This window comes from Pinus tabuliformis, chromosome 3_1 (genome assembly GCF_031772625.1).
Source record: "Pinus tabuliformis cultivar Carrire ecotype Pingquan chromosome 3_1, CPIR1, whole genome shotgun sequence".
NCBI classification, from domain to species: domain Eukaryota; kingdom Viridiplantae; phylum Streptophyta; class Pinopsida; order Pinales; family Pinaceae; genus Pinus; species Pinus tabuliformis.
In genome coordinates, this window is record NC_142301.1 from 627824900 (window position 1) to 627852486 (window position 27587).

At 40.7% G+C, this 27587-nt stretch overlaps 1 protein-coding gene across 2 annotated transcripts in view; it reads left to right on the forward strand.

Moving 5' to 3' along the window:
- The first annotated feature begins 1092 nt into the window (after positions 1 to 1092).
- LOC149188611 (mitogen-activated protein kinase 4b-like) overlaps positions 1093 to 27587 on the forward strand; it is a 127447-nt gene continuing 100952 nt past the window's right edge. For both annotated transcript variants that reach the window (XM_089411681.1, XM_089411682.1), the window contains exon 1: positions 1093 to 1499. In XM_089411681.1, coding sequence (XP_089267807.1) covers positions 1339 to 1499 — 161 coding nt within the window. In that variant the 5' untranslated portion in view covers positions 1093 to 1338. The remainder of the gene's footprint in view (positions 1500 to 27587) is intronic.

Here is a 27587-nt window from a genome sequence, read left to right on the forward strand (position 1 = left end):
TTGAGTTTATCCACTTGTTTACTCCATTGTTTTTTGGCAAGGAAAAGTTCAACCTTATCAACTTAATTTTTTAAATTTTTAATGATTCAAATAACTAAGGTTTTGGAACTATAATTTTCAATAAAATCCCAAATCAAATTTACTATTTTTTTTTTAATAAAAAAATTGAGCTCATCGAATTATTAGCTTAATCTTATATATGTTTGTATTATTTATCAATCCCATTATAAATCATCTATATATGTCATTTGACTCACTATGATTCTTAGAGTTCAAGAGGTTGTATATTCAAAAACCCACTAATAACTATTACTAATACTTTAGATACAACTAAAAGGTATGTTATCTAGATAGGCTGATTATAACAAGGTTTGAATTGAGTGACCAAAATAAAAACGCTACAAGTCTAAGTAGTTTAAATTGATCATGTATTTTTAGAACATAGTAGTCTTTAAGTGCGACTATTTGGAGTTTCTGGCAGGTTTCTAATTGAAATCTGATGAAAAAATTTGTGATCAAATCCTGATTTGTGTTGTTTAAATTGATTTTTTAATTACATATATAGATTCAACACCGTCAAAAACCCTGGATTTTTTGAAATATAAAATTCACCTCTCAAACTTGTGATATCAATTAATCTCTACTAAATTCTAAACAAATTAAATAAGAAAATAAATGAGAAAATTTTCCAAAAATTCACACTTAAAAACTACTCTTTAAAACTTAAAAGAAAAAATAGACACAACATAAAATTTTACATGAAATTGTCCTCTTAACCAGTGTGAACCCGTACAAAGAGCGTTTGACCTATAAACGACCGAGGATAAATGTCGTGGAACGTGCCACACCTGATCAAATTGCATGTGCAATAACTAACTAGCCCGACGATGTCATGCTGCTTCGGACAACCACAAATCTACATGGCAGGTTATCTGCGTTTTGAACGGCTTAGTCGCTGATTAACATGGTATATATTTCATACGACGAGGCACTTCGCATGAACAAAGTTTAGATATTTAATCTTCACCAAAACTATGCCGACCAAAACGCCATTGACTTTACTGTTTCAATAGATATATAAATATGTCAACCATTTTCGTGGGCTCGATGTCGTGTCTGACAGGAAGATCTACCCCACCCGGGATGAAGGCGCCGACCTTTGAAGGCCACCAAGGACATTCAGCGAAGCCATTCAAATACCCTTTTGCGATCAGAGCAGTGTTGGATTCCTACCCATTCCTGCTGGGTGCTGCGAAGTAGCAGAAGAAGAAGCAGCTTCTGGAGGAAAGAGAAGCAGAGGGTTTGCGGTTTGTGGATGCAGAAGAAGAAGGCACCGCCATGGGAACGAGCGCTGCGGCAGCTGACGGTCACATACAGGGAATTCTGACACATGGTGGTCGGTATGTACAGTATAATATCTTCGGGAACCTCTTCGAGGTTTCCTCCAAGTACGTTCCTCCGATACGACTTATCGGCCAAGGCGCCTATGGCATTGTTTGGTAATTAAGCTCTCTAGGCACCCCCAGAATGCTGTTTTTAATTTCATCGTAAAGTTGTTGGCGTGCCTGTGGGAATTGAACCCACGATTGCTTTCTCAGCCTTATTTTTTGTTATCATAAATTTAGAATTTAGGGTTTACAGTTTATACCCTGTAAAGATAGGCTGCACATTGCGAGATTGTAAAACCGCAGATAATGACGATCACCTGTAAAACAGTTTTCACAGATCTATAGCCATTGAGGTGAATTTGAGTCAATTCCCATTATTTTCGTCATAATTCCTAGAGTTTTCATCCAGGAGCATACAAATTTACTAGAAGAATAGCTCGATGAATGCTGAGAGAGGGAGAGGACATTTTAGATGCTTCAGCAGTTACACCTACACAACACTTTCCACAGAATTCGCATTATTTTTAGCGAGAATTCCTAGAGTATTCATCCACGAGCACGCAAATTTACTAGAAAAATAGCTCGGAGTATTGATCCGAGTCATCCCCGAACATACAGATTTACTAGACAGAATAGCTCGATAAATGCCGAGAGGAGAGGACATTTTTAGATGCGTTAGCAGTTACATCCACAACATGTCACACAGAGGAGGGGGAAGCCATTCGTTGGACAACCAATGGACCATTATGTTTAGGGGCAAGCTATTCATTGGATAACCAATGGACCATTATGTTTGTTAAAAGCCTTCTGATTTTATGTGTACACCAATTAACAGAAGGATCACTTATTGACATAAGGATCATGACATACTGGAATTTATATACTGCATCAAAACTCACAATCATTATTGACATAAGGATCATGATATGTTGGAATTTATACACTGCACCAAAACTCACAACCATTATGGAATGACATACAAAAGAGTAGCAGGAATTCACTCAACAAGGACTAAGCAAATCCAAAATGGAGAGTTCTCTTTTTTTTTCGAAAAAACTCAAAGTATAACTTCGTAATATTGTGATCAGACTCGACCAAATCAACTCGATTAGACTGAGGATCACTGGCTTTGGGCCCAAACTTTTACAAACAGGCCGTTGAGTCGGCCGGAGGCAGAGTCGATCATTGATTCGGGTTGACTTGCTGAGTCGATGACTGATCTGACCTGACTTGTCCAAGTTGATGATTGACTTGGCCTGACCCTGTGGATTCAATGTCTGACTCGCTGAGTCAAACAAGAACTGGTCGAATGCCTACCCACGAGCCCAATCGGCAAAAAGGAACAAAGGAAGATGAAAAAAAGTAACCCTAAGGCAGTAAGTAACTTTTCCAGAAGATGATGTTAGTAGGTTGGACTTGGAGCTGCTTATCCTGCTAGAGGTGCATGAGTCGAGTGTTGGAACTTCAGGGGCAACCCTTCAAGAGGGGAGTAGGACAGATGCAAAGGCTGATCCAGAGGACATTCTCGAGGATTCAGCATATGCTGCTGATCTTCATGAATCACAACTTACAAGTGAGTCATGACAAAACATGTACACAAATAGTTTATAGTTTGATGAATATCGGACTTTAGAGGCTATTTAGAGTCAGTTTTTTTCTTTTTTCTTTTGATGAAATGCACATCTCGCGGAAATTCATCACGCACTTCTCTTTATTCTGAGGATGTTACCCAGGGAAAACTGACCAGCTGCAGTGTTGGCAGCCTAACCTGGTGGGGACATTGAGTGAGGCCCACAATATTCACAGAGACAGCCAGCCTGGGGACTTGACCTTTTCAACTCCTTTTTGTAATTCATAGCACTCAATCACATGAGCTAACCCACCCGGCTTTACGGCTTCATTGTTTATGTACTCTGCCCCAGAAATTTAATTTTATCTTATATCTTATAGTTTATGTTTCTTGATGCAATTTTGCCTATTTACGCTCTCACATGCAATATAAATTAGCAAACTTAAATATTTGGTGTCTAATTGTTTATAATTACAATTTTACATTGATCTGTGTATGTATATATATTATTAGATATTTCTTTATTGGCCGAGTTGGAGTCAAGTCTTAGTCTTTGCTCTCTCTGAGTCCAAGTTTGATAGCTTTGCATGGCAATAGCTTGGTTTTTTATAAAATCTAAGAATATAAACTCCTAAAAAGTCACGGAACATACACTCAGCCATCAATCGACAAAATTGGCAATAACTTAACATTAAATAAATCAACGAACTGGTGATAACTTGACAATAACTTGGTTTTGAACCAAAACTCGGGGAGTTGAAAATATCAGCTCAGTGAATCAAGCAAGTCATGTTTTTTTAAGAAGCTAGTCACACCTTTGTATTACGTAATCAAAATCAACATTCCTGTAGCTACTGGTTTGCCACTGGGGAAACCAGAGCAGTAACGCAGAAATATTATCTTTGGTGAAATTGTCAGTTTGAATTTAATAAGAGAGATATGTAAGTCATATAGTCTAAGATTGCGGAAAACTCTACTAAATGGCCTAATACTAGAGTTGATGAGTAGGCTGTATAGCCCGCTCTAAAAAGTTAAAACAGTAATAAAAAGCCCCACCATTTATTCTGGGGGAATCTGTCTGTTGCGCTGAAGGTTCAGCCTCCCCTTATTCGTTGTTTGGGAATTCTAGGTCTCTTGGCAAGAGTAGCCACCTTGTGATCCAGCTTGTTCGCTTGCAGCTGCAAAGCATCTATGCACAGGAGAATCCCCTGTTGTTTTAATTTGCTATTAATAGTTTTAATTTGCCAGTATAGGTCTAGTGTTTGCATATACTGGGTTTGTCTTGACTCTTGATCGGGTATTACCCAGGTCTGGGATCTATTGCCCTATATTTTCTCCCACCTCTATATCTGACAGAAATCTTGTAATGTTCCTAACTTAAACAAACAGTGATATATGAAGCAAAAACAATTCTCAACACAAAATTTTTTAGCAAACAGTTCATGCTCATAAAAACTCCAGAAGTAGAACCAGCTGAGCCATTTTATTAATCAATGGAGCAAGTACAATAATATGGATGAATGCACCAAGTGCTGCCTCTGCGCTGGCCTAGGAAGTGCGAAAGTCACACGCAAAGAAGCACACTCTGCCAGCTCCCAAACTATCCAAAGTGACAACAAACCTCCTATGCTTCATATTCGGAAAATCTCCCAACTAAATGCCACTGCAAGACACCACAAGCAAACTCGGCCTCCTCTTCACTGCGTCCTCCAGTAATACGCACCACTTGGAGGTGAATGCAACTGCTGGAAACCACAATGGAATCCTCCTACGGAAGAATGAAGAAAAACCTTCCTAGGGTGGCACTCGAAGTCCCCCAAAGAAAAGGTGAGCTTTTCGCTTGAAGAACTCGTGTTGAACAATAAGTGGCTCGGCTAAGCAGCTCGAGCAACCAAAGAGAAATCAATATGCCAAAAGATGAATGAAATGAGGAGAACTGCCTTCCTTATATAGATTTCATGGAACACTTTTCCCTCCAATTTTATCTCCATCGTGGGCCCTCACTTAACCATCTCCATGCAAAACTTAACCACCTCCATGCAAATCGAACTAGGGAGTGCATATTTCCCTAGTGTGGGTAGCCCCCATGTGTAATTTAACCACAACAAAAATAACTTTTCCCTAGTCTAATCTCCTAATAAAATCGAATGGGTCCCACTATCTCCAAAATTGGCCCCAATATGCAATAATTAGTCTTGTTTCAAATTAATTTAGGAAGGGACATGACAAATCTCCTTTCTGCTCTTGCTTCATTTTTTGCAATGTCTATTTCCTCTCCAGCTTTCCTAGTTGTTAAAATTGGCAACTAGGGCCAAACTCCATGTGGGTCATCTTATTTATGGCAGATGATAGTTTTCTTGGATCCCTCTCATCGAGAGGTGTAGGATTGATCTAAAGATCATTCGATTCTGATAAGTATTCATGGAGATATGAATTTATTTGTGTTATGGGACAATTCGTCAAGGTCGGCCAGCAACCAAATAACCCCCTCTTGTGCTCTACGTTTTAGTATAAATAGAAGAGGACTTGAAGTCATTTGTCACACTCACACACTCTTGTGATCTCTCTTCATTTTGTTTTGGGTTTGATGAAGAAGAGATCTAGAGGGAGTGCCCTAGGAGATACGCTGGCCTAATGATGCCCTAATCCGCAGTAAAGGGAAGAACCTAATGATGCCCTAATCCGTAGTAAAGGGAAGAACCTAATGATGCCCTAATGCTGCCATGAAGTGCCCTAGATGTGAAAGAAAAAGGGTCTTCTTGAAGATCCTACGCTGCCCTAATTTACAGTCAATGAAATAAGCCCTAATCACCATCATGATGGAGAATCCTTAACGCTGTTATAAAGACTTTAATGCAGTCTTGGAATTGCAGCAAGGAGAGGATAAACGTTGGTCTAGAAGAGACCCTATGACGCAGATCTATGAGGCCCTAAACCTGCTGTCATAATATGCCCTAGCCGCAGGCTTATGAGGAGATCTACACGCAGAAAAGAGGAGACTTATATGCAGCTTAAAGAAGCCCCTATATGCTGTCCTAAGAGGGAGATCTAGCCACAATAAATGAGGTCTCTTCACAGCTGAAAGAAAGACCCTAATACGCAGACCCTTGTGCCCTAACTACTGGTCTTACTCCTCAGCAAAAAGAAGGTCCAGATGCAGCTCTATCCCATAGCTGAAGGAGGCTCCTATGTGCTGCATAAAAGAGGTCTAAACGTTGGTAAACGAGACCTGATCTATACGTTGTTGAAGTGCCCTAATCCGCAATCCTATAGGAGACTAAATCACAGTCAAGGAGGACCAATTCGCTGCCTGAAGAAGTTCCTTCTTAGCGCTGTCAAGGAAAGGCCTTTGACACAGTTAAGAATGATGCCCTGCCACTATTAGTGCCGCCCTCATTTAGCAACAAAGAAATCTTATACACAGCAAGGAAAGAGAATACTCATCCGCAGCATAAAATGGCACTTATTCACGGTATGAGGAGGTCTGAAAGGACATCATATAAACTCGGATTGCTGTAGGTGACAGCATAGTGATAAGTCATTGTTGCATAGTGAAGGAATGCATCTGCTCTCGATCAACTTATGTAAACAACTGGGTGTTTGAAAGGGCTGACATCACAGTCAAGTTCTTATGATGCTTGGATAAGTATTGGAGGCCTATCTTGTTGCTAGGCTAGGCCACAGGCCATAGCCAACAACAAGGCTATTCTCAGGATTGCGTATTAGATGAACAGAGCTACTGTCATGGGTTGATATTATTATGTTGAGGTTTAGTCAGCTAACAAGGATGCAACATGGTGATGGTTGCAGCATGATGGGTGCAGCAAAGTGATGATGGATCAGTGATGAGTACAACATTGGGTGCAGATCCGTGATAAGAGCAGCTCAATGATTGAAGCAACACAGTAACAGGAGCAGCAACATGAAGTGCATAGCATGGTCATTAAGGTCCAGCACTGTGATGATAAGTACAGCATGGTGCAGCACGGTGAGGTGCAGCAAGTGGACGAGATGCAGCACTATGATAGGTGAAGGAGTCACCTTGGAGAATTAGTTGAAGCAACATGTCTTCAACTGATCTCTTGTAGATATAGAAAGTCAAAGTGTTGACTTCTGTTGTAAAAGTACTATCTCTCTCTTTCTCTGCTGAACTATTGAAGAACATAAAAGAAGAATTGTTCAAGGGTTTCCCCACTTTGGGGTTTGTCCCTGGCTAGCACCACATCTTGTGTCCTCTTGTCTTGGTTTGTCTTCTGTGATTTATGTTTATGTTCTATCTGCAGTTTACTTTAATGTTAATGTGATTGCTAATTTGGAAAAGATATTGAGCCAATTGTGAAAATTGAAATAAATTGCGCTAAGCATAGAACATACCTAAAATTAACACTAGAGGTATGCACCTAATAGTGTGCTGTAGGGGCTTCTGCATGTGCTTGTGCTTCTGTGTGGGAGGAGACTTGTTGGCATCAGCTTCTGTGATGGCCACATGAAGAACAAGGTTGCGGCACAAAGTTAGGGGTGGGGGTAAGGGATAGAGTGCGCATGGAAAGGAGCCCATAAGAGTGACCAGCTAGACAGAACCCACTGCCCCAAGAGATAGAATAGGGATGCTTTGAGCTGCCAACTTGTGTCTTTGATAGGTAATTTGAATGGTGAAATAGAATGGGAATTAATGTAAAGATTCAAGCTAAGGAGACTGGAAGGGGAAGGATACTCTATGAATTGAAACTTAAAGAAAATTAGACATGGTTGCAGAAAGAAATAAAGAAATTGGGTGATGTAGTGGAAAGTTATCCAGAATATCAATCGAGCCAAATAAGCTTGATTTTGGGTGGTGTCTCTTTGACGAACCATGATCTCCTCCATCGCTGCGAAGCGAGGCTCCTTAACTAGGCTGTAATTAAATTTGTGTGTTGCAACTACCTTCATTGAATGCATCTTGTTAAGTTTAGATATGTTCTATGCTTAGAGCAATTTATTTCAATTTTCACAGTTAGCTCAATATCTTTTCCAGATTAGCAATCACATTAGCATTAAAGTAAATTGCAGATAGAACATAAACATAAGTCGCAGAAGACAAGCCAAGACAAGAGGACACAAGATGTGGCGCTAGCCAGGGACAAACCCCAATGTGGGGAAACCCTTGATCAATTCTTCTTATATGTTCTTCAATAGTGCAACAAAGAGAGAGAGAGATAGTACATTTACAGTAGAAGTCAACACTTTGACTTATCTAGATAAGAGCATAGATCATCTCTAAGAAGATGATACATGAGATCAGTTGAAGACATGCTGCTTCAACTAATTCTCCAAGGTGACTCCTTCACCTATCATTGTGTTGCATCTCGTCATCATGTTGCACCCACCATGTTGCACCATGCTACACCCTATGTTGGCATTATGATGCATGTGTTGTACTTGATGGCAACCCTCTCATAGAAGAATATCTCACTTATGTATAACTAGGTGAATCTTCAGAAGAGATATCAGATGTGACTGATGGAGGACAGCTCAAAGGAATCAGATGATGAATCTTCAGAAGAGATATCAGATGTGACTGATGGAGGACAGCTCAAAGGAATCAGATGATAGTTCTAAGTGTGACAAGTTAGCTTTGCCATCAAGTCCAAAGGGGGAGATTGTCGGCATTATGAGATAAGTGTTGTCCTTGATGGCAAACCTCACTGATGACAAATCATAGTACTGAAGGTCAGCAGCAAGGAATTGATGATCAGACTATAAGAAGAAGAGAAAGTTCATACACGCAGGTTCGTTAAGCCCAAGTCGCGTGTACACGCAGGTTGGCTTCAGCAAAAGCGCGTGTATGTGGAAAAGTACCTTTGGTCCATGGCGGTTATTCCTTGGAAGTTGTGCCTATGGTTTTGGACCTTGGTGTCTCGGCGGACGTGTTGATCCCTAGTTTTGAAGTTGATGGTATTGGATTTCTATGGTTTTGGCTCTTGGTATTGAACAAGGCCTAAGGCTATATAAAGGGAAGGAAATCATTAGGCAAGTGTATCTGAAATGTCTTGAATATCTGATGAAGCATTAGATCCAGTATGCTGGTTATGGGTTGATGATGCATTGCTTGATCTGAGCTAAGGAGAGATCTCATCGGTTGATGGAGAGCAAGATCTAAGGAGAGATCGGGATCAAATGGTTTGAAATGAACTATCTTTATGATGCTTATTCTAGATCTACATACTAACGCATGTATTGTTCTATAAGTATTATAAGTATGATTGATGTCTGGTACAGCTGCAAGTTATGAGAAATTATTTTTAGATCTGTACGCGGGTTGTCTTTGGAAAAAGCGCGTATACACGCGGGTTTGATTCATCGAAGTAGCGTATACATTGTAAAGTTTGATATTTGAAGTTGCAGATGGGTCAGATGGTTATTACAGAGTTCTGTGTCTGCTCTGTGTTCTGGTGACAGTGTTGTTAACAGGGTTTCAGTGATTCAGAGTTTGATGATTGTTTTTATCTTCAATGATAGTTATGGGTCCAGTATGAAAATTGAATGAAATGTGGCCTTTCAGATTATGTGTTGTGCTTCAGTGTATCCAGTCTGAAAATTGATGAAACGTGGTACCTGGAGGTGAGAAGATTGTAGGCAAGCACCTACGTACTAGTATCTAAGCTAGTACAAAAGCTAAGGGAGATCTTTGGAGCATTGTAGCAGGTAGCAGCCTGCGTACTAGTAAATGGATCGGCTAGTACAAGAGCAAAGGGGGTTGTAGCTCCCGTACTGGTATAAGACTGCACCAGTACAAATATTGTAAAAGGATTTTCTTATTAAGAAGAAGATTGAGATGACTTGCAGCAGGTGGTTTTCACCCACATTGGGTTTCCACCTTATATCATGGTGTTCATGTGTGTGGCTCTTGTGTGATGTTCTGTTCTGTTATACTGCACCTGTTTACTGTTAATATGCTTAATAATGTTCTGATGCATCTACTGAAGATTAAGATAACTGAATTATAAGATCTCTGGATATACGCTAGTTGCTTTAGACACAGTAGCGTGTACACGCGGGTTCACTTAACTAAAGTAGCGTATATGTTTCTGAGCATGAAATTGAAAAGTTTTATTGATCTAATAATACTGATTCACCCCCCCTCTCAGTATTATTTCCAACAATTGGTATCAGAGCAGGTCCTTTGGTAGAAGCTTGATCGCTTGAAGGAGATCCGTGGAACAATGGGAAAGAAGCTTAAGAAGAAAGCTCATAAGAAGAAGAAGACATCTCAGAAGATCTATGACAGTGGGAGAGTTGATTGGGGGCTAGGTATAAGAAATTCTTCAGATTCAGAATCAGATTCAGAATCATTATCAGGTATGAATGTGTTATCCTCTGATGTTCCTGCTATATTTCCTTGTGAAAGTGATGGAAGTGATAGTGAAACTACTGAACATGCTTTTATGGGTGAGCAAGAAAAGTATCAAATAGAGGCAGTATTTAGAAGACTTACAGACAAAGTTAAAGATCAACAAGATCTATTGAACAAAAGGGAATGTGCCTTCAAAGAAGAAGTTACCAAACTAAAGGCCCAACTAGAAGAAGGAAACAAGGTAAGAAAGCTACTCAAGGACAAGGAAGACCAATGTCAAAAATTGCAGCATGAAGTGACATCATTAAGAAAAGAAGTCAACGAAAGAAGAACAACCATCAAGAAACTCAAAGATAGATCCAGCTACTATGAAAATCTTGAAGCTACAATCCTCTCACTAAAAGGAGATCTTGAAGAGTCAAAGAAGCAGAATACAGATCTACTCCAAGATATTGCAAAACAAGAAAACGACGTCACCAGCTTAAAATCTCAACTAGAATGTGCCTTCCGAGTTCGTCAAATGCAGCAGGATCTGTATGAAGAACAAGAAAAAGAAATTCTCAAACTAAGGGAACAAATGGAAGAAGGAAGGAAAGCTGAAGAAGTTTTGAAAAAGAAATCTCTTGAAAAGGAAGAACAACTTCAGGTTGAGGTAGATATCTTGAAAGGTAAACTAGAGGAAAAGGATAAGCTTTTACGATTTCAAGATAGCTCTAAAGCATTGGATGATATTCTTAATAGTCAAAGGTCGCCTGCTATAAAGACTGGTCTTGGTTTCCATGAATCTGTTGAAGGTGAATCTAGTTCACAAGGTGAGGCAAGGAACTCTAAAGAGAAATCCAAAATGATCAACAAGGAGATGAAAGGTCAATCTCATCATCAACCAAGGAAAGAAAGTCTTCAAAGAAAATCTTTTACTCCTCCTATGAATAATGTTGAATGTTATGTATGTCATAATCTTGGACATGTTGCAGCTAGATGTAGAAGAAGAAGAGTTCAAGACTATTATGCGGACAGGTCATCTCAATCAAGGTACTTTAATGGATATTGCTTTGCTTGCAATATTTATGGTCACAAAGTTGCTGATTGCTACAGGAGGAATATGAAACATGTAAGATGTTATACATGTAACAAGCCTGGACATATAGCAAAGGAATGCAGGAACAAAGGATGGACATCACACCAAAAGGAGAAAACCTCATCACACTTGAAGATATGGAGGAAGAAGGAAGTACAGTCAGCACAATGTACTGAGACACAGCACAGCACAGACATATCAGACTCAGGGGGAGCTGAAAGTGTAAAACTTCAGTGTTCTGAATCTCATACGCAAGTTCCTTAAACGGAAGTCGCGTATATACGCGAGTTAGACACTGCAAAGTCGCGTATATGTCAGTCTGAGGAAAAGCAGTGGGGACAGGATCAGAAAAAGGATCTGATATGATTCAGTCTATTATTTGCTCTATTGGTTACAGTCTGCTGAGGATGTGTGGAAATGTTTTGTTACTTGTATGATGTCTAGAAGTGCTTTTGATCCTAACTTGATGATGATGATGATGATGATGTCTTGATACTTACTGCTGATATATGCATGATCAAATCTAACAGATGGCACTGGTTGAGGGGGAGCATATGCCTTTAGTAATTCATTGTTGGCATTATGGTTTATAATCCTTGGTGATGATTCTTATATGGCTAAATGATATATCTTGCTATGATGTGGTTGTGAGTTGTCTATGATAAACTCTCATATGATTCTTGAAGTTACATAGAAGATGTTCAGATCAGATTTATGGTTGATCCTTTGATGATGCATATATGGTGCTTACATGGTGATCTTCATAAGGACAAGGAGAAGTACAAAGCTTGAATACACATCTTCCTCACTTGATGATGGGTCACTCATATACTGCTGTTGTCATATGCATAAAAATCATACAGTTATGATGCAGGCACTCTTGTGGATAAGGATTGTTGCTGTTGATGATATCAAGAAGTTTTGTCAAATAAGCTTGAGCTCAAGATACATAATGCTGATACATGGATGACTACTCAAAGTTGCTTTATTGGAGACATGGTGATGAGTTCTTATCTATATGATGATAGGTTTATACTTACATATGTTAATTGATGCAGATGTCCCCAAGTAATGATACTTGGATCATGTAGAGCTTGATGAAATGGCTATGGTGGTTTCACACATGATACAATGTGAATGACTCTGAATTCTGTTCAAAGGGATGAATTGATGCAGACATACCTTGTTATAGGTTGATGACCTATTCTCTACAGGACATTTACAGGTTGCTGATATGGAAATTTGTGTACGCGTGTTGATTAAAGGATATCCGCGTGCATACGCCGTTTTACAAGGGGATAGTCGCGTATATGGTGTACGCGTGTTGCGTAAGGGATATCTGCGTATATACGCTTGTTTATGTGCATACAGACGCGTATATGGAGATTTGAAGGAAATCAGCAGGGACAGATGTTGGTTGCAGAAAGTTTGATATAGGTCTGACAGAGATCATCTGGCACAGGTTCAGGGGGAGCAGATAATCTTCCAATGATGCATTGTTGGCATTATCTTAAAGCTTTTGGTTCTAGTTCACATTTGGTGTTGATTTCAGGAGGAACAAAGGCGAAAGGAGAACAGAAGGATCTCTTGGTTGCTGATCTGAATGGTGATTATCAGATGCTGCTAGTGACTTTCATAAGTCTTGGTCTAGTTATTTCGTCTCTATGTCATATATCTCTTTTGTGGTATCTCTTTCATGGTGTCAAGGTCATGTAACGGCCTATTTTGGTTTCCCCACTATGCCTGGGATGATTGATGCAATATGATTGGTTGTCATATGTAAACTTTTGATGTATCCCCACTTGGTTGGGTGGATGAGTCAATTTTTGTATATCCTCACTTAGTTGAGAGATGGATGTATGTATGAGTCCTAAGTGATAGGAAGGTCCTTTATGATGTATAGAGTCATGTTCTTCTTGAAGAACATCTTTTGTAGACCTTGCTTAGAGTCAGGGAGAGCATGAACAGCACACTTCAGCCGTACAGAGATTCAACATGTACTCAGAGGGAGCATGGACAGATTGGTACACCTTGGCATATACAAAGGGGGAGACTATTCAGAGATTTCAGCAAGTACTCAGGGGGAGTATGGACAGTGGAATGATTCAGCAAAGGAAGAGAATATCTTGGTCCACCCTTTGCCCTTGATGTCAAAGGGGGAGAGTGATTTGGTGTTGTTGCCATCAAGTCCAAAGGGGGAGATTGTTGGCATTATGATGCATGTGTTGTACTTGATGGCAACCCTCTCATAGAAGAATATCTCACTTATGTATAACTGGGTGAATCTTCAGAAGAGATATCAGATGTGACTGATGGAGGACAGCTCAAAGGAATCAGATGATGAATCTTCAGAAGAGATATCAGATGTGACTGATGGAGGACAGCTCAAAGGAATCAGATGATAGTTCTAAGTGTGACAAGTTAGCTTTGCCATCAAGTCCAAAGGGGGAGATTGTCGGCATTATGAGATAAGTGTTGTCCTTGATGGCAAACCTCACTGATGACAAATCATAGTACAGAAGGTCAGCAGCAAGGAATTGATGATCAGACTATAAGAAGAAGAGAAAGTTCATACACGCAGGTTCGTTAAGCCCAAGTCGCGTGTACACGCAGGTTGGCTTCAGCAAAAGCGCGTGTATGTGGAAAAGTACCTTTGGTCCATGGCGGTTATTCCTTGGAAGTTGTGCCTATGGTTTTGGACCTTGGCGTCTCGACGGACGTGTTGATCCCTAGTTTTGAAGTTGATGGTATTGGATTTCTATGGTTTTGGCTCTTGGTATTGAACAAGGCCTAAGGCTATATAAAGGGAAGGAAATCATTAGGCAAGTGTATCTGAAATGTCTTGAATATCTGATGAAGCATTAGATCCAGTATGCTGGTTATGGGTTGATGATGCATTGCTTGATCTGAGCTAAGGAGAGATCTCATCGGTTGATGGAGAGCAAGATCTAAGGAGAGATCGGGATCAAATGGTTTGAAATGAACTATCTTTATGATGCTTATTCTAGATCTACATACTAACGCATGTATTGTTCTATAAGTATTATGAGTATGATTGATGTCTGGTACAGCTGCAAGTTATGAGAAATTATTTTTAGATCTGTACGCGGGTTGTCTTTGGAAAAAGCGCGTATACACGCGGGTTTGATTCATCGAAGTAGCGTATACATTGTAAAGTTTGATATTTGAAGTTGCAGATGGGTCAGATGGTTATTACAGAGTTCTGTGTCTGCTCTGTGTTCTGGTGACAGTGTTGTTAACAAGGTTTCAGTGATTCAGAGTTTGATGATTGTTTTTATCTTCAATGATAGTTATGGGTCCAGTATGAAAATTGAATGAAATGTGGCCTTTCAGATTATGTGTTGTGCTTCAGTGTATCCAGTCTGAAAATTGATGAAACGTGGTACCTGGAGGTGAGAAGATTGTAGGCAAGCACCTACGTACTAGTATCTAAGCTAGTACAAAAGCTAAGGGAGATCTTTGGAGCATTGTAGCAGGTAGCAGCCTGCGTACTAGTAAATGGATCGGCTAGTACAAGAGCAAAGGGGGTTGCAGCTCCCGTACTGGTATAAGACTGCACCAGTACAAATATTGTAAAAGGATTTTCTTATTAAGAAGAAGATTGAGATGACTTGCAGCAGGTGGTTTTCACCCACATTGGGTTTCCACCTTATATCATGGTGTTCATGTGTGTGGCTCTTGTGTGATGTTCTGTTCTGTTATACTGCACCTGTTTACTGTTAATATGCTTAATAATGTTCTGATGCATCTACTGAAGATTAAGATAACTGAATTATAAGATCTCTGGATATACGCTAGTTGCTTTAGACACAGTAGCGTGTACACGCGGGTTCACTTAACTAAAGTCGCGTATATGTTTCTGAGCATGAAATTGAAAAGTTTTATTGATCTGATAATACTGATTCACCCCCCCTCTCAGTATTATTTCCAACACCCTATGTTGCACTGCTTTCCCATGTGCCATTGTTGAACCATGTTGTCATACAACATGTTTCATGTGCTTGCCACAACTATCTATGTTGTCCATACTTGCCATGCTACACCATGCTTGCCATACTATCCATGCTTGCCATGTTGCACCATGATGTCCATGCTTGCTGTCCCATTGTGCTACTGCTGCACAATGTCATTGATGTCCCATTGTGCCACTGCCTCATCATTTTGCTGTCCCATTGAACATTGTGGCACAATATCATTGCTGCTAGTACTGTTGTCCCATCACGGCTTGTTATCCCAGTATACTTACAGCAACCCAACATTGCTGTTGTCCCAACATACTTACGCTGCTCTAAATATGTATGTACCATTGCCTAGCTGTCTTAGTTGTACCGCTGTAACTACTGAACCTAACAGTGATGCCCGAAACACTGTTGTTCTGGGCATATGGTAGCCCTTAACACTTCCTTCAGCTCACAGTTCTAGGGTCCTTGACTGCAACAATCTTGGACTGGTTAAGGTAGTTCCAACAACCCTTCAATGTACTTAGTAGTGCCCTCCTTTACTGCGGCTGCCCTTCTAAGAGAGGAGGAGACACTATACTACATTTTCTGGGCAGTTTATCCCTCATCAACAACTTCGGCCTTCCTCTGTCTGCTGTGGCTTGCTATATCAAGTCTCCTCTTGACTGCGACAGCCCTGCACTCTTCCAAATGATCCTAAAACAGTCCTTATTGCTACGGCATCACAACAATGTTACTCGGCCCCTTCTCCAACACTTCGGACCCTTGAAATACCCTCCAAACAACGGCTAAGACTCCTGCTCAATACATTGTCCATACAACCCTTCCACGCTATCTAGGGCAGCCTCCTAATGCTGCGGCTAGGGTATGGTATTGTCCTCCTTGACTGTGTTTTAGTAGGGACTAGCATATTGGGTTGTAGACCTCCTTTTAGACTGCGTAGAGACCAATGTATAGGTTAGGGCTCTTTCTTGATAGCGTTAGGATTTCTCTTCATGACTGTGTCCTCTAGATTAGGGTAGCGTATTTCTTCTTTTTGACTGTGGCTAGGGCAACCTCATTCCTCCAACGTCTAGGGCTTCCACTCCTCGATTTCTCTTTCACTAAAACCCAAGACAAGTGGAGAGAAATCAAGATAGAAGTGTGTGTAGAAATGACTATCAAGTCATCTCCTTTTATACTAAAACATTGAGCACATGTGGGGTTTATTTGGTCGCTGGCCGACCTTGACGAATTGTCTTATAACACAAATAAATTCATAACTCCATGAATACTTATCGGAATCGGATGATCTTTAGATCAATCCTACACCTCTCGATGAGAGGGATCCAAGAAAAATATCAGCTGCCATAAATAAGATGACCCACATGGAGTTTGGCTCTAGTTGCCAATTTTAACACATCTGTTGTGTGAGATGATGGGCTTTAATGCCCTTCATGTCACCCCTACAATCTAGGTGTTGTCGTTCTCCCATGTAGCAGTGAATGATGGAGGAAAGTGGTGATGGTTTGTTGGGAGTGGTTAGTGATATTTGGGTTGTCTGGGACAAGCACCCTATATGGGGTTTTTGCAAAGGACATGGGGGTGGGCTTTGATCCATTTATGTGTGCACGAGTCACGAAACCATTAATATAGTCCCTTTTGGTGCAACCACATGTTCAGACACTACCTCAAGGTGCCCCCATGGCTTCAAGGCTAGGCCCTCACCAGAATTGAACCTTTCCCAATAATGAAATTCTTCACTTTACACCATTGGATTCAATGCCTTTTGGGCGTCAAGCAAGTCTTGTTACTATGTTCACAGTCAGTCAATGAAATTAAGTTTGGTTAAGCTCTGTACTTTAATCTTATTCTAGTATAACCAATTTGCCATCTTTATTACAATTAAACTTATTGTTGGTGGGTGTTTAAAAAAAGTGAGCTCCTCATAATTCTCATTGCATTCCTTGCATCTCCTCCTTCAATCATATTCTAGTACAACTAATTTGCAATCTTTATTATAGTTAAATTGATCGTTGTCCAGTTTCCAACAAAGTGAACTCATCATAAACATGTTCCATTGGTCCATTAACATCTGGATATAATCCTCACTACATTCCTTATTTCATGCTGTTATTGGTTGCTGATTTTTGTAGCTCAGGCAGGTACTTCTGCACAGGCCTTGTGTCTAGGGGGGCAGAAGTTGCCCACATTCTTCTTAGAACACTTGCTCAAGTATGAGCAAGTTGCTAATGTGACTTAGCCTATGTCTAACTTAGGAAAAATCACATATTAATATGTTGGCTTATCGAACTAAAATAAACTTAGGAAAATTAAAGTAATTTTGTAATGTCCCCAATGGATTAATTACCGTAAGAGACGAAGTAGCTTATTAATCCCCGTAGCCAATAGTCTTTGATAAAGGGGAAAACCCCAATTACTCAATGTTTGGGTAACATGGGGTAAGTTTGGGGGTAGTTGGGGCAAAAATCCCAAGTCAGGGGTTATCATGAACCCCTCTCAATTAATTAAGGAGGAGAAATCCCCACAAGGAAATCGATAAATACAAGAGAGTTAGAATCATTTTGATCATCGTTGAATTGGATTTGATATCTCTGTTTTGTTGAGATGAGGCTTTGAGGGTTTAATACCTATTTCTTCTTGATTGGCTTTGGTGGAGGTGATCCCACCCTATCTAATCCTTTGTCTAGTTTCGGTGGAGCTGATCCCACCCTACCTAAACACTCTTCTTCTTGTTCTGGCACAAGTCATTGCAGCAATTTTGGTTTGGTTTGAAGATTGATTATTGTTAAAATTGGCAACTAGGGCCAAACTTCATGTGGGTCACCTTATTCATGGATGATGATATTTTTATTAAATTCCTCTCGTTGAGAGGTGTAGGATTGATCTAAAGATCATCCGATTCCGATAAGTATTTATGGATATATGAATTTATTTTGATTATGGACTAATTGTCAAAGTCGGCCAACAACTTATATAGCTTAGAAGCCCAACAGTCGCATCTATTCAATCCCAACGTTTTGCATATAAATACAAGGAGTATTCTCCTCATTTGCACACTTCACTTCTCATCACATCTCTCTCTCTCCTGCGCAAAAAAAAGGACTCTTCTCTCACACGTGTGGAAGGAAGGACGCAGATTTTAGGGCTACAACAGCAGATCAGAATTTTGACCAGTGTTGACCAGCATTCTCTCTCTCTCTGACTGCGTAATAGGCGAAGTTGACTCTCCTTGGAAGGCCACATTTTTTGGTGAAGGAATCAAGGTGATCCGACCACCGATTTGACAGATATTTACTGCCCTAGTTTAGGGTTGATGCTGCTGATATAAGTCAGACTTTTGTACTATTTCTCTCTGCTGAATTATTGAAGAGAAAAGAAGATTTGATCAAAGGGTTTCCCCATATTGGGGTTTGCCCCTGGCTAGCTGCCACATCTTGTGTCCGATGTCTTGGATTGTTTTCTGTCGATCGTTTAATGTTCTATTTGCACTTTACTTAATGTACATGTGATTGCTAATATATGGGTAATAATAAGAAAGATAAGTAAACTGCTCTAAGCATAGAACATACCATAACTTAACATGGTATTAGAGTTGAGGTGAATACAAAGCCCGAGCAAGAGTAAGAGCAATCACCGAAGAGAAGATTGGCAAGGCTATCCAAAAAGAACTATGGGGTCCTCAACACTCTTCCCCGCCGAAGACAAGCTCTGTGAGAAGTTTGACTATCACAGATGGAAGATGTCTCTCGATCTGACTTTAGAAGATCAGGGAGTGTTGGACCATGTGAGAGGCAATATTGTTGAGCCTCCATCAAATGCACCCGCTGTTGCTAGGAACAAATGGAAATCCGGAGAAGTCAAAGCAAAGAAGATCATCCGAGACTCTATCGACAAGTGCTTGGTGGCCTATGTTTCTGAGCTGAACACCTCCAAGGAAATCTACGATAGACTGGTGAGTTTATTTAAAGTTAATGATGCAAATCAAGTTCTGTTTCTTAGAAATAAGCTGAAGGAAATTAAGAAGGGCAAAGATGAAAATATGCAAGCATATTTCTTAAGAATCACCGAGATCAAGAACGATCTCCTATCTATTGGAGAAGTAATTCCTGATAGGGAAATGGCACTCACAACTCTTGGAGGACTACCATCTGAATGGTATGTATTCAGGACTACTCTCCTCAACAATAATGTAATTCCTGGATTTGAGGAATTAATGGCAAGATGCATTCAAGAAGAAGCAAGGATGGAAGAACAGGAAATGCCCACACTTAAAGGTCATCCCACTACCTTTTCTTCTCATGCTAAAAGAAGAAACAATTCCGAGGCTAAATCCAAAGGAAAGGCTGGACCAAAGGGTGGAAGAAAAGGACGATGTTACCATTGCAATAAACCAGGTCACTATGCAAGGGAGTGTCCTGATAAAAGGAACTCACACCGGGATGATGATCAAAATCCCTCTCAAGGCAATCAAAGAAATGGCAGGTCAAATGGCCGAGGTAAAAGGAGTGTTGGAAATCAAGGAAGAGGACAACCATTCAAGAAGGCAAGAAATTCCAGGTATGAATCTAACACTGTTGACAATAAGCAAGATGAATATTATCTACCAGCTGCTCTATCTACCTCTGCTCCTCCGGACTCACTGGAAAATTGGCTTATTGATGGTGGTGCCTCAAGGCACTTCACTGGTTACAAAGAAGTTCTCCATAATCTGATAGAGAAAGAAACCAACCTGGAAATTGTCCTTGGAGACAATATGAAATATCCCATGAAAGGTGTAGGCAGTGTCTCTCTTAAATTGAATCTGTTGGACACCTAATCCTAAAGGGTTAGTGTGGAAGCCGAAAAGACTAAGCAATCCAAGAGACCTTGGGATCTGAAACCCAAGAGTCAGATATTGTACTATAAATGTAAATCAATTGTTAATAAAAATTGCATTGCATGATTTATCCTTCACATCTTTTGTGCTGTCCATGTGTGTTTAACATGGTATCAGAGCCACTTGTTTTTCTGTGGCCTGTTATGTGCATGTCAGTCCTGCACCTCTGCCCATAATTCTGTGTCTGAGCTCCCTTGAATAGTGCTGGCCTAGTCTTCATTACACCTGCGCCTCTACTGTCTGACAATTCTCTGCGCTTATCATCTATGCGTTTTATATATTCTGCCATTCTCAGTCTAACGAGTCTAACGCTCACCCTGGCGCTCTCCCCATCGGTTCCGCTGGTCGCTCTGCGCTAACTGTTCTGACGCCTCTGTCATCAACGCCTCTATCCTCTGCGTTTTTTCAGTGAATTGGTATGCGTTTTCTGTATTCTCCCATGCAAATTAAACTGAACGCTTATACCCCGTATACATGTAGAAAGAAATCTGAAGTTGTGCATTCAGACCCAATAGAATATCATGGTATGAAGTGCATTCAATCCACATAAATTCGAGTTTGATTCAGAAGCAGTGTTTCTAGTGCGTGGTTATTTCCTGTTACCGGAGGTCCGAATTTGAAAAAGGAGGCAGAGAGGCCACGACTTCAACACTTTTTGGGTTGTTGCTGATATGACTGGTACACAGGGACACTATCACCATATCATTCAGAGTAACCAGATGGAAAAGACAGAATTTCCAGGCCAGTTGAATGCAAAATTGTCATCTTGCTGAAATTTCCATTGAGCAGCATATATCCCAGTGCTGGAAGAGAGTTGTTTGTGGTCTCATTTTGCGGAAGTTCTTGCATTATATGATGAAGGTGTCATATCATTGTAGCTAAGCCTATATTCACACCTACAGTCGAGAAAAACTCAGTGAAGTAACTTTCAGAACTTCCAGGACCAAAGAGAGGCACGATATCAGTCCTAAGGAGGGACGAACTGTTGATTAAAGTGGAGGACGAATTTAGGAGGTTACAACACTTTATTTATAAGAGGCTGAGTAACATTTGAGGATGTTTTGCATTCTGGTACAACTTCAAAAAAAAAAGAGGGTTTATTTCTGAGCTAAAGGAAGAAGCAATTATCATTTATGTTCTCTCAGTTCAGAATAGAGGGCCGATTTCTCCATCATTCCAGATTGAATTTAATATGCTCAGGACTGATTTTTTCATATTTGAAGGAGCCTGTGTTTTACCAAAAGGAATGGCCATCGCCATCGAGTAATTAGCTGCATTATCCCCGTAATAGTTATCGTTGCTGGTGAAGTTATCGTAAGAATCCATGGCCGGATGCGAACTGGACATTGCAAGCGTTCTTGGTGATTGCTGTGATTCTGTAATACTCGAGCTGACTCAGAGGCCGCCTTATATGCAAAAGAAAAGCGTCGGGCGTCAATAGGTTGAAAGGCAGAGGAAAATTCCACGAAGGCGGCTGTTCTTTTTCTTCGATCCCCGCGGACCGCTGATCATGGTCTCTATCTTCCTGGAAATCGAATTCGATTCTGACTATTCTGCCCACATTACGACACTACATTGCGAATCGCGATTCGCCGCAACTTCCAGCTGTGATGTTCGACGCGGCTACTACAACATTCAATTCATCACAAGCGAGATGCTGTGCCTGCACTGATTTGGTTGCTGAAAAATGGTAGTCCAAGTGGAAAAGAAATTGCTGCAAGAAGAACTGGTCGTTTACGTGGACAAGCTGCATCAGCTGCTGCAAAGACCGACAAAACCAGTTAGTGTGTTCCTCGTCTGTTATTAGGTGGAAGAGGTGTTGTTTATGCCGTATGTGTATTTGGACATCTTGGTATGTTCACAAACAAGAGTAAGATTTATTGCCACTCAGATTTGGCCTTTGTGGGACTAAAATTCCGAGTATTTCTTTGTTTACTGAAGTTTTATTCAAGAATTTTGTTTGGTGAACATTTTTAGATCACTGGTTTAAGCGTCAACATTTGTATGATGATAGAACCTAGGCCGGCCCTTGCTATTACAATGAGGAAAGATACATTTCTTTGAAAAAAAAACTAACGCCATTCTTTGAGACTGGAAAGAGCAGTTTCCTTGTATTCAGGTTCAGCCAAGTACATTGCCAAGAGCTTCACGGCCTGTAAAGGGGTTGCTGCCGAGTCATTAATCTCGGAGATAACGAGCTGGTAACTGCCGATGGCAATGTAAGATCTGTAAACGAGGCAATCCCTTTCGATGGATTCCTCTTCCGTGAGGCCATGGACATCGCTCTCGTTAATGGCTGCCTGGTAGGCTCCTAGGTAGAAATTGTTCCGGAGGGAGAATAAGGCATCTGGCCCGCCCATTTTCACACTGTACCGATCGAGAGAACGGAACACACGGATACAGGACCTGCAATATCACGCTTTGAATTTTCGTGCTGGAATTACAGGAACCCGCTTTCGATTTTCGATCTCCAAATTTATAGTGCCTGCATATACAATGTGAACCCAGAACCTGTTGTGTGATGCGCAGAAAGACCCGGTGAAATCTGAGAAGCCAGATCTAGATCTAGGTTAAAAAGTGTGGGTGAATTCATTGTGTGGTTGGTTCAATTGGAAGAAGCCCGTTGCATCCATTACAATCACGTGAATAGTTCTCTGCTGGCGCTGACATCTGAAATAATTCAGTCATATTCTTCCTTCTAATTCTGTCTTCGAAATTCTTATCAATCCTGTTCTCAAATGATTTGAAGAAATTTGTTTACAATAGTACAATGATTGTGAGCCTTATATCATGTACAAACCCGAGTCATGTATTATGTGCTGAGTGGGAGTAATGTATGATGCTTGTGTTGTCAACAAGAATATAGTAGAGTTGGAATTTTGTACATGGTCAAAGAGTTAAGTCTTATTCATATGTACGTTGGTAAGGTACCTTGCTGGAGAGTATTCTTGTACACAGTATTGCAAGCTGATTGATTTGAAGTTGTTGTCATAAGTTTATTTGGTGTCCATCTTTTCCTCATTGTTTTACTATCTTTTGAGGTTAGAAATGGCTCCAATCGGTGCAATATTAGAGTTAGTGGACAATCTAATACTCTCTAGTATGAATAATACAGTCAAGATCAGCAAGGATTTTCTCACCGATATTCATAGTTGTTTGCAAAATGTACAAGAAAAGATCGATTTTTTGCAGCTTGAATCACAGCTACAGCAAGAAGAGCTACAACAAAATAGACACCATTCTGAACCTGTTTTTGTTCAGAACATTGAGACAACCACCCATCAGCAGCATGTTAATAATGGTACAGCTCATTCAAATAAAGCAGCAGTTGTATATGCAGATGCAGAAACTCAGTCTGCACTTTCCAAGCCCATCATCAGACCTTGGGAACAGCTTGTCCACAACAAGCACAGAACTGGTCTTGGATATGACAAGGACTTGTCCTTTCATATTCCAGACTATGCCAAGCCCATTCAGTTTCAGAGTGCTGGATTCATTTATGACAGTTTACCTGCTCCTCATGACAGTTCAGCTTCAGCTGTTCCAGACTCTGCCCCTCTTCCACAGCAACAACAACAACAACAACAACAGATCGTCAAATGCCAACACTGTGACCGAGTTGGCCATCTGAAAGATCACTGTTTTGATCTTCATCCATGTGAGCACTGTCATAAAACCAGCCATTCTTCACACAGATGCTTCAGAAACAAACGTCCTGCAAGAACAAAGATTCATCTTGGATGGATCGCTTCTTGGCAATGGGCATCAACAGCCAAGAAGATATTCCAAACACATGTCAGAACTTGTTCCAGAGTATTGAACAGTCTTGCAGTTGAGTTTTCTCCATCTTCTCACCTTGTACCTGACAGGGGGGAAATGATGGTCACCTACAAGCTTCAAAGTCACATCAAGCGAGCCTGAGCCACAACCTGCCACACCAGTTTCAGAGTTGTAGCCAGAGACAAAGATGCCTGAACATGCCTTCAATTGGCGATCTGGGACACTTCCTCTAGCAGAAGACTCCAGCTTCTTGCCAGTTTTGGAAGAATTCCAGGAATTACAGAGTTCTTGGTCATCCTTAAACCATCACAGATTAAGAACACTTCCTCTAGCAGAAGACTCCAGCTTCTTGCCAGTTTTGGAAGAGTTCCAGGAATTGCATTAAGCATTCCAGAGTTGTTGGTCATCCTTAAACCATCACAGATTGAGAACACTTCCTCTAGCAGAAAACTTCAGTTTCTTGCCAGTTTTGGAAGAGTTTCGGGAACTGCACGAAGCGTTCCAGTGTTGGTGGTCATCCTTAAACCACCGCCCTTTATACCAACATTTCATAGAGCACATTCAGCCTAGTGCTGCCGTGCATTTTTGCACATTTTGTATTACAACTCTTTTCTTGGACTCATACATAACCCTTTGGATTAAGGGGGGGAATGTTGGACACCTAATCCTAAAGGGTTAGTGTGGAAGCCGAAAAGACTAAGCAGTCCAAGAGACCTTGGGATCTGAAACCCAAGAGTCAGATATTGTACTATAAATGTAAATCAATTGTTAATAAAAATTGCATTGCATGATTTATCCTTCACATCTTTTGTGCTGTCCATGTGTGTTTAACAGAATCAAGGTAATATAATCCACCTACAAGATGTATTATATGTACCTGATCTCAAAAAGAACCTGGTGTCCATTTCGGCAATGGAAGACAAAGGCTACAAGGTGGCTTTTAGCGATGGCAAGGTACGTGTATGGAAAAACAATATTAAAGATGCCTTCACTCTTGGGTTTCGAGTTGATTCATTATATCAAGTTGGAGGAAGTCCGCTAGGTGTCATGTCTTGTGACACATCTCTTCAGTCCAAACTATGGCATCGGAGGTTTGCTCACCTTCATTATAAAGCTCTACCTGATGTAAGAAAAATGGTGACCGGGATGCTCGAGTTCAGATTAGAGCAAGAAGGTGTATGTCCCGGATGTGCCGAAGGAAAGCTAAAAAGGGGACCATTCCCCTCAAGCCAAAGCAAGACCTCCGATATATTGCAATTAGTTCACTCAGACATATCTGGTATGATGCCTGTGAACTCCTTGGGAGGATATTTATATTACCTCACTTTTACAGATGACTATTCTCGCAAGACTTGGATATACTTCTTGAAAAAGAAGGATGAAGTGTTCTCCTAGTTTCGACACTTCAAAGCCTTGATTGAGAATCAAACCGAAAAGAAGATCAAGATCTTAAGGACTGATAATGGGACTGAATATGAATCTAATGAGTTTCATGACTTTTGTAAAGAGGCTGGCATTAAGAGGGAGACTACTACACCGTACACTCTTGAACAGAATGGTGTGGCGGAAAGGAAGAACCGTACGATTGTGGAAGTTGTCCGTGCTATGCTCCATGATCAAAGACTTTCAAAGTTTCTATGGGCCGAAGTTGCAAACACCGCCGTATATGTACAAAACTGATGCGCCCATCAAGAATTGGGTTCCAAAACTCCTGAAGAAATGTTCACCAGTTAGAAACTTGACGTATCTAATTTTAGAATTTTTGGAAGCCCTATGTATTTTCATGTGCCGAAAGAGAAAAGGAACAAATTGGGTGCATCTGGAAAGAAAGGAATCTTCGTGGGCTATAGTGAAAATACTAAGGGCTATAGAATCTATGTAGCCGGTCAAAGGGAAGTCGTGATTAGTCATGATGTCACCTTTGATGAAGATATGGCTCTCAGCAAGGTGAACAATCTTCCTACTGTGAGGAGCTCTCAAGAAGCTGACACCAGGGAACTGAAAGAAAAAGATGATGAAACAATGCCCGATGTGGAAGAACCCATGGATCCTATTGATCCTCCTCCACTTGAGCCTTCCTCTTCTAGGAAGAGGCCTTCATGGCTTAGGGGGACACTTGATGATGCTGAAGGACATGCTGCACCCCGAGGAACCTTCTGTGAAAGTAAGAAACCAAATAGGTATCAGGGATACCTAACCATCATGAGCACGATCATTCAAAATGAGCCTTCATCATTCTCAGATGCTGTCAAGCATCAAGTATGGAAGGATGCTATGACTGAAGAATATGAGTCTATTATGAAGAATGATGTCTGGGAAGTGGTTCCCAGACCCTTGGACAAGACAATTGTCACTTCTAAATGGCTTTACAAGATAAATCATGTAGCTGATGGAAGTACGGAAAAGTATAAGGCTCGTTTTGTCGCTCATGGCTTCTCCCAGAAGGAAGGTATAGACTATGACGAGATATTTGCACCTGTTGCCAGATATACCACCATCCGCTCGATCATAGCCCTTGCAGCTTCACAAGGATGGAACTTACATCAGATGGATGTTAAGACCGCGTTCTTGCATGGTTTAATCAAAGAAGAGGTCTACGTGGAGCAACCCGAAGGATTTGAGATTTATGATCGAAAATCTCATGTGTGCAGGTTGAAGAAGGCCCTTTATGGGCTGAAGCAAGCACCCCGAGCATGGTATGAGAGGATCGATAGCTACTTAATGAAGCTGGGATTCACTAGGAGTGAAGCCGATCCTAAGCTTTACTTTAAGGTTGAAGATGACAAACCTCTCATACTGGTGCTGTATGTTGACGACCTCTTTCTAATAGGTGCAGACCCTCTCATTCACAAATGTAAGAGGGAGTTGGCTTCTTAATTTGAAATGAAGGACCTAGGACTGATGCACTATTTCCTAGGACTTGAAGTTTGGATTGATCTAAAGATCATCCGATTCCGATAAGTATTTATGGAGATATGAATTTATTTTGATTATGGACTAATTGTCAAAGTCGGCCGGCAACTTATGTAGGCTTAGAAGCCCAACAGTCGCATCTATTCAACTCCAACGTTTTGCGTATAAATACAAGGAGTATTCTCCTCATTTGCACACTTCATTTCTCATCACATCTCTTCTCTCTCATGCGCAAAAGAAAAGTCTCTTCTCTCTCATGCGCAAAAAAGACTCTTCTCTCACACGTGTGGAAGGAAGGACATAGATTTTAGGGCTGCAACTACAGATCAGAACTTTGACCAACGTTGACCAGCATTCTCTCTCTCTCTCTGACTGCACAGTAGGTGAAGTTGACTCTCCTTGGAAGGCCACTTTTTTGGTGAAGGAATCAAGGTGATCCGACCGTTGGTTTGACAGATATTGACTACCCTAGTTTAGGGCTGATGCCGCTGATGCTGCTGATATAAATAAGACTTTTGTACTATTTCTTTCTGCTGAATTATTGAAGACAAAAGAAGATTTGATCAAAGGGTTTCCCCATATTGGGGTTTGTCCTTGGCTAGCCGCCACATCTTGTGTCTCTTGTCTTGGCTTGTTTTCTGTCAATCGTTTAATGTTCTATCTGCA